The sequence below is a fragment of the Sparus aurata genome, chromosome 19 (genome assembly GCF_900880675.1).
Source record: "Sparus aurata chromosome 19, fSpaAur1.1, whole genome shotgun sequence".
Classification (NCBI taxonomy): Eukaryota; Metazoa; Chordata; class Actinopteri; order Spariformes; family Sparidae; genus Sparus; species Sparus aurata.
The window spans coordinates 19,506,851-19,514,927 of NC_044205.1; the positions used below are offsets into that span (position 1 = coordinate 19,506,851).

Sequence of the window (8,077 nt, forward strand, 5' to 3'; positions counted from 1 at the left end):
GGACTCTCACTGATGAGGTCTGAAAGTAATATTTGGCTATCCCTCCTCCAAACTCTGAATTTATTCCGTTCACAAATGTTTGGCAAGCTCAGAATATGGGCACTATACTATACTCTCTGCTACTTCCCAGGGAACACACACACACACACACACATGCACGCACGCACGCACGCACGCACGCACGCATGCACGCACGCACACACAGATCCAGACACAGTGATACACGACATAAACACTTCTCATAAAATCTCAAAAAACAAAAAATCTGCACTGTTTACTGCAGTATTAATTCATAACCAGCAATCAAACAGTTCTATGCCAACATTTCTTTCACACGCATACACACTGAAATAAACCCACAGTTTAACTTTCAGAAATAGAAAAATAGACAAACTGACAATCACAAGCAGAGAAGAAAAGACAGTTATAACAATATTTAAAACTAAAACCAACATCTGAAGCCATCAGAGAGAGATTTTTGTCACCTTGCATCCCAATAAAAAACAATTGCTCCAATGATAATAATATTAAAACTTGACAAAAGAGCAAATAAAGAGGATATATTGAGCACATTTTTGGAAGCTCTTTTAGGTAGTCCTTTAAATTTGTTTGCCACTCTTGAAAATAATTTGTTTAGTGGAGATGGATACATTTCACAAATACAAATAATTCAATTGAAATCAAATATAAGTTTAAATTCTGTAGCTCTCTCCATAAGCAAACATTTGTCCATCAGTTACTGGACATTGTATTACATTTACATTTGATGTTAATATAAACATTCAGTTTGTAATTATTTTTGATGCTAATGATTATAAAATCTCAAGCATCTCAAGAAAAAAAAACCTTTAGAGCTACATTACCTTTCTCATTACAATTAATTTGATAATTTGCTAAAATGGTAATTTATATCATTATGCTTATTGATTCGTGACAACGCTTGGTGATTGAATTAGTCCACATGACTGAAACAGCTCATAATAAAAAAAAACACACACACATTGATTTAGGCAAAATACCAAAATAGTGTGAACACTCAATTAATGAGATAACTGCAAAAATAATGAGGCATGCTGATATAGAAATTGGCTAATTTAGAAGAAATCTAGCTTGCAGAGTAAAAATAACTGAATAAACTGAAAACTGAAAATAAATGACTGTGAGAAGATAAACCTCTACAGTAATAACTGATAACACTAATATTATATATGATATGTAGATGATAAATACAATAATTAATATAAAGTTAAGGTTTCAATCTAAGTTAATATTCATCTGCATAATTTGATACTAATTCTAACAATATTACAATTTATCTATTTGAATTGAAGAAAACATACATAGCATGACCAAACACCACCAAGGTTCTGAAAGTGGTTTAAAGCAAAATATCCCGACAGTAAGATTAGATTTTAAATGGTCAGTTAAACTTTAAAATACTTTTTATATTTAGGAGAGTCATGCAAAGAAGCTGCTGTAAAATATACAGCAGTGATAAAGGGTCACATTGATCTACTAATTCTTTTATGACTAATAATTAAATGAAACCGTGCCGCATCTTCAAAAGAAAATACAATAAATAGGAAGTACATGTAGTCTTATAAATGCACTCTCATCGAACCTGACAACAAGAAAATCGATGTCTAAAAGTCCCAAGGTGCATCTTAACACACAAAAGTGACATAAAATACACTTTCCTCAAAACAATATCAAAGCTTTAAAAGAGCTAAACCTTGACTTGTTCATTGCTCTAAAACTTAGTTTGCTGCCTGACACTGCTGACACCTGTCCCAGCACTGGAAGCCCACCGTTTTCACTTCACTGTTGCCTCAAACACACCTCAGCCAGCATCTTTATGGAAGAAAATGGACAAATGGAGGTTTGTTAGCTGACTTACCGTACAGCTTGTTGGGAGTGCCCTCTCTGTCCGTGGCCTCGGAGGGCAGGAGCAGGGGCTCGTCGTTCAGATCGCTGTCTGAAGTGGCTGCTTTGTCGTCCGCCCGGAGTTCTGCTGCGCTCATGTCGCTGCGCAGGGAAAGCAGCGGCTTGCTCAGCTGCCCTGTAATCATCGGATCCTGGAGGGAGCTGGGAGCCCAGGTGGGAAACAGGGAGGAGGGAAAAAAAAGAGAAAAACACCCCTGGTTAGATGTGCTTCTGCGTCTCACCCTCACCGGGTCCTTCTCTATGTCTCTACTCACTCTCTCTACCCAGCTTCTCCTTTCTATTGCTCACTCATCACTCTCCCTCTCCCTCTCTCTCCTGCTCCCTCCCTCTCCAGCTCTCTCTTTTATCTGTGGCTGGTGCTACCCCGCTGATACTGCCGGCTGCTGCCTGGTGAAGAACTGTTACGGATCGCGTGGCTTTACCATTATACCCTGCAGCCCTAAAACGGTGATACATCCATCTCCAAGGGCTCATTACTACCTGACATGTGCCTCATCTTCAGCAAACACTAAGCTGACAGCAGTCTACAAAGAGGACCATTGGCTGTGCGCTGATAAATAAATGAAATAAATATAATTCCAGATATAAAGATAGGAGAGAAAACACACACCAGTGATTATATCAATTTTCGCACAGTTGGGGACACAAAATGAGATCAAAGGTGACATCTTGCTTCAGAGTGTGAGGCAACGTGAACTTAAGGCCTGATTTAAACGAGAGATGAAGTCACTGATGTTCCCAAAATTTTCTCCCAATTATTTTCATTTTTTGTCAGCACTTAGAAACGCGAATGAACAGCATCTACATGATAAGAGTAAAGATTAACATGGGAGCATTATCTGTCTGAGCATCTTGGAAAAGAATAAATGAAATAAATTCTGCAAAGTGAAATAAACTGAAACATCACTGTTTACGAAAAAGATATATGTAAGAGCATTTTAACGTGACATTGTTATCTACAGCAAGTTCCAGCACTTGCACCCAATTAACAGAATACAGTTTACCTTCTACAAACATTAAACAGAAAAGTTTCCGTTAAAAACTGCTCTCACCTAAGCGAAGCTCCAGAGGAAAAGAGAGAGAGAAAAAAAAAAAGAGTTCTGAAAGTCCAATTGTTGAAGTCGGTCACACAGCAGCTAAAACATGCCACCACAGTGCAGACACCAGCTAGAACATGCTTCCTACTGAACCAGAAGCAGCCAACTCAACCTTTGTGTATCTGAACGACCGCCACAGGTTCAAGCCTGAGGTTGCTTCCTAAGCCCGGCACAAGAGACGTCACCTCCTCCCTCTCTCTCTTTCTCTGCCTCACACACACACACACAACCTCGCGCCTATACTCCCTCTGTCTCTTCCCCCTTGTGTCCCCTGACTGGAGAGCTCCTCAGACAGTGTTCAACACACCTCAGGCTCTGAGACGCAGACACACAGCAGCAGGACGATGGTCCTCTTCCTTATTTATGAATCAAGTCCAGCCTAAATATATCTGAGCAAAGGACAGGTGACCAGCACATATAGGCAGGAAGGAAAAAAGAGGGGGGTGACTCTTATCTTGCCCCCACACCCATCAAACACCCCCCACACTTTTATCGGGGTGGTCGATGAGTTCCTGCCCAGAGGGGCCTTTTTAATGTGCTCAGCCCTCTTTGATATGACACATGATAATCTATGAAAATGTAAATCAATAGAAATAGTTTAAGCTGTCGTTAAAAATGTGAGCCGGCTGGTCAATACTCATACCCCTGGTAACAATGTCACTAGTCATCAGGGCTTCATTTGTGGAGCACTTAAATGTGGGACACTGCGCATCAATGCACCTCTCTCCCCGCCGAGGTAAACACATTTTCCCCTCTGTCTGAGCCTGGCCACACTCTGCATGCATTTGGGTCCACCCCCACCTCCCACCTCCTCTCCTTTTGAGTTGCTTGATAGGTCCACTGGAGGGCAAAATTAATACCTAATTGAATCTTGCAGTCATCAAAATAATCAATAGTTTTTTATTATTTATTCTTCACAGTCTGTTGACTGTTTGAAAGCTCAGAGGGACAGGGGAGAGCACAGGCAGCCCTGAAATTTCTACCGTTTCACAATGTAATTTTCACTGGGGCATGAGAGTTTGCAAGACCTATAAAAAATGAGAGCAGTGGTTTTTGTTACGAGGTGGGGGAAAAAAAATAAAGGAAAAATGGGAATCTTTGCCCCAGCAGCTACGATGAAAAATAGAATAACCAAGCTACTGACACTTCAGAGAAGGGCAGGGTCCTTTCTGTCCATCCCTCCATCTTTTTCCCTTTCCCCTTTTCTCCTTATTTCATCATATCAGGAGTGTGGCGGTACCTCTCTAATGCTGGCATTTCTCTTCCTGACAGACTCCAAACAAGTGCTGGGAATGAGATCAGAGCTCTAATCTTCCTCTGGCCTCTGAGGCTCCAGGATAAGGGGGCAACACATCTCTCACCATCTTACGCAGCAGTTAATTACCTAATTTCAAAACAGCTAGCCACCAAATTGCGTGTGTTTATTAATTTAAGCTCAGGGACTAATGCAATTACACATAATGGGATAACTGTAATCTTATTGTAAAAGTCCGTAATAAAAGAGGATATTTAAGAATTTACCATAAGAAATTACATTACCGATTCTAGGCAGTGGATGTGTGACGGATTAGCTTAATTTTTTTAAGTAGCCCTTAGACCTCTGGTTAGAGTAACAACATGAGGATGTAAGAAGGTCGGTGGGAGCAGACATGAGGGAGAAGGTTTGTCTCATTTCTTCTCTGTTCACTCAGTCTGGCCACAGCCCTGGAACAGGTTGCAAGAACAAGAAAAAGCACTTGATCCCCCCTCTGCCTCCTGCTCACCAAACACCCCGCGTGGCCAAATAATCGGCGGTTAGCAGAGGGTCCAGAGTGTCATCAGATATCCATGCTAATAGCTAGTGGTCTTAACAGTGTCCCAGTATGAGGGACATTGGGTGAGGGGTTTCAGTCCTTCTGGTTAATGAAAAGGAAATGGTGCAATACATCCACTAACATACCTATTTCAAACTGTTTAAGAAATGACAGACTTCAAAAGTGTTATATTGAAATGGACAAATAGAGGTCTGGTCTGGTCTTTTTCTTTCTGAAACATGATAATAAATTGATTATCTTTGGGTTTTGGACCACCACTTAAATAACACAAGCATGGCGACTGAATCACTTTGGGCTGTGGGATATATTAACACGCATTTCAAGGTAAATTAATAAAGAATTATCATGTTAGTTGCAGCCATGCATATGACAAATTAAACTTTCTCTCACACAAACTGACTTTGGAATTCTAGTGACAATAAAACTTTAGATTATTAGATTTAATTGATACTGTATTTTCTGTTTTTTAATATCTTTCTAATTCTGTCTCACCACCAGGTGAAATTAGCATGAGTTTTGCAGCTTGTCTTTGCAAGAAGTTTTGGAAGTCCACACATCCAAAAAAGTTAAACAAAAAGGTGCTGGACTGAAGAAAAATTTCAAAACAGAGTCTTAAAAGTACGTAATGCTTAAATGCTTAAAAATATTAGTATGCAGACTGACGTTTATGTGTACACATAATTTCCTTACTTCTCCAGTGAAACACACTATGGTGTAAAACTGCACACACAGGTTATGAGTTTTGTAATCTCAATAATGCAATAATGTCAGGTTACAAGACTTTCTGAGACAACAAGTGTATTTAAGCACAATACAATACATAAAATCATTTATTACATGCCCTCAATCTACGGCAGCTTACTTTAAAGCTCATTATCATTATTCTATTTGGTCTATTGGCTAAAAAGCAAATAAATTAAGACAGTCGTTAGCTGATTTGTTTTTCTGTTGGAAGTTAATGAGTTAGTGTTCCTTGTAATGCAATTGTAATGACTCGAACAATACCGGAACACAAATATTGCTAAAATTTGCGCATTGTGCATTTGGTTTCATAGCTGCAGCAAATTAAAACAAATGTGCCAACTTTTCAGTGTCTCTTTAATTACATTTTCCAGGGATTGATTTGGATTCAAACTAAATATAAAAAGAAGACTTCAAATTCATATATGTTATTGAGGAATGTTTTACTAAAAAGAATTTGTCTGACTATCAAAACTCCATAAAAATCTTTTCTTTCTCAAAGTTATTGTGTTGATTTGTCAACCTTTAAAAGAACTCAACACTAAGATTAAAGTGCAGCTTTATCTCAACTTTATATATAACAAGTTTTTGCGTTAATATCAATAATAACCAATAGTTCTGGAGCACCACTCTTGAATTACTGTTCTGTTATGTTTCCCTGCTGTATCGGGCAAATATCCCAAGACCTCAGTGTCTAATGTGGTATGGTAGATGATGATTTGTCTCCCCCTTAGGGTTATTAACCAAACTGTTCCCCTCTCTTGTGGTAGATGGATCTTTGTGTAGTTCAGTGCCAATTACACAAAAGCACCGTTATCCATGCAGATGTCTACAAGCGCTATTAATAATTTCTATGGTAAAATATGCAAAAAAAAAAAAAGTATAATTGTATCTGTGTAATAACTACTTAATCCACTTCCTGTGTATCCACTCTTTTGGAATAGCAGGGCAGTTGTAAAAGTAGTCAGGATTCAAGGTGATTTTTTTTTTCCAGACTCATTAATATGATCAGCAGTTATCCCTCTCTACTCCACTAAAGCTAAAATGCTCCCCAGTGGATGGTCGGCGGGTCAGTGAAGGCTGAGGGCTATCAAAGCAGTGTATTAAAAGGAGCTCTTTGAAGCTTGTAAACCACGGTGCCCAGCAGGTCCACAACAGATAGACGCCTCTGATTGGTCAGGTGTGTGTGTGTTTTTTGCAAGATCGATCCATGGAGCTGACATTCTGGAGCATCAAAGCTTTCAGCACACTAATCTGACTCCTCCTATGAGGGCAAGGGTTGTTTTTATTATTTTCTCTTTTTTTTCCCCCATGAAATGCTTAGAGGGGCTCATGCATGATATGAGAGCAGGCGAGCCATATGTTTTAAAGGTTTGAAAGGGAACGAAAACATATTGAAATCAAGATTGGACACTGTATTTATCAACTGATAAATAATGCAAAACTATAGAGAGAGCAGCAGAGAATCACAGGTCCATCCATTGGGCATAGCGTTGGCAGCAGAGGAGTGACACCACAGAGATTCACACACCGCTGCTCCTCAAAGTCAGTTTCCCCTCACACTGTCTCCGGAGACCTGTGCCACATACACACGCATGAAAGGTGTGAAAATCTGATTTCCCCAAAAGGATCGGTAATTCTCTGTGAGGGTGGAAGCCTCAATCAATAAATCATTGCTAAGTAGATTGTAAAGAAAAAAAAAATTATTCCCCCTTGGTATCAGTGCATTAGGATTCTCCGGAGGATGGATGAGGCGAGATGGGGGTGTGAGACAATCTCAATAAAGAAGAGGCAAATCATACCTTTGGCATTCATCTGGACTCTGGCAAGCAGCCGTCAGCAGGATGAAGAAGGTCCAGGACACTTGACTCATATCTGAGGGACTCATTTGTAAACCTAATCTAGGAATGTCTGGAAGTATACAAAACCAATAAGACAATTAACATAATCTTTATGTTCATATTTTGGGTTTTTGTTTATCAAGGGATGCATAGGTTCCGGAAAAAATTGAACAACCATCCAGTGGTGGAATGTAACTAAGTAAATTAAATCAGGCACTAATGTCTATTATTATAACTATACCTCTTTATCCTTCTGTCTATATTTTAGAAGGAAATATTGTTCTTTTTACTCAACCACATTAATCTGAAGATTCTCTTTTGTATGATAATATAATAATTTGAAGGGATCATTATGTATAATAAGTACTTCTATATTTGATACATCATGCTAAAAATACTTTCGCCTTAATCGTGGGAGAAGTCAAGTCTTACACTTGAGCAGAAATGGAAACATAAAGTAAAAATACTCAACAAGTAAAAGTTCTAAATTAAGACTCCAAACTCTTGAGTATGAAAGTATTCAATTTATATATAGTATTTAGTATTTTCTTATGTGTTTTATATAGGCGTTAATAATCTGGAAAGTATCAGTGGGGTAAAAGTACATTATGTCTCACTGAAATGTAGAATAAAAGTCCTA

At 38.8% G+C, this 8,077-nt stretch overlaps 1 protein-coding gene across 5 annotated transcripts in view; it reads right to left on the reverse strand.

Annotated features, from left to right (window-relative positions):
- Positions 1–8,077, reverse strand: part of pou6f2 (POU class 6 homeobox 2) — an 81,918-nt gene that overhangs the window by 73,311 nt on the left and 530 nt on the right. For 3 of the 5 annotated variants that reach the window (XM_030398652.1, XM_030398655.1, XM_030398651.1), the window contains exons 2-3: positions 7,399–7,507; positions 1,898–2,085 (exon numbers count right to left, since the gene is read on the reverse strand). In XM_030398652.1, coding sequence (XP_030254512.1) covers positions 1,898–2,085; positions 7,399–7,484 — 274 coding nt within the window. In that variant the 5' untranslated portion in view covers positions 7,485–7,507. Of the gene's footprint in view, positions 1–1,897; positions 2,086–2,996; positions 3,201–7,398; positions 7,508–8,077 lie in introns of those variants that run through there. The other 2 variants (XM_030398654.1, XM_030398653.1) reach the window with 2 other exon arrangements.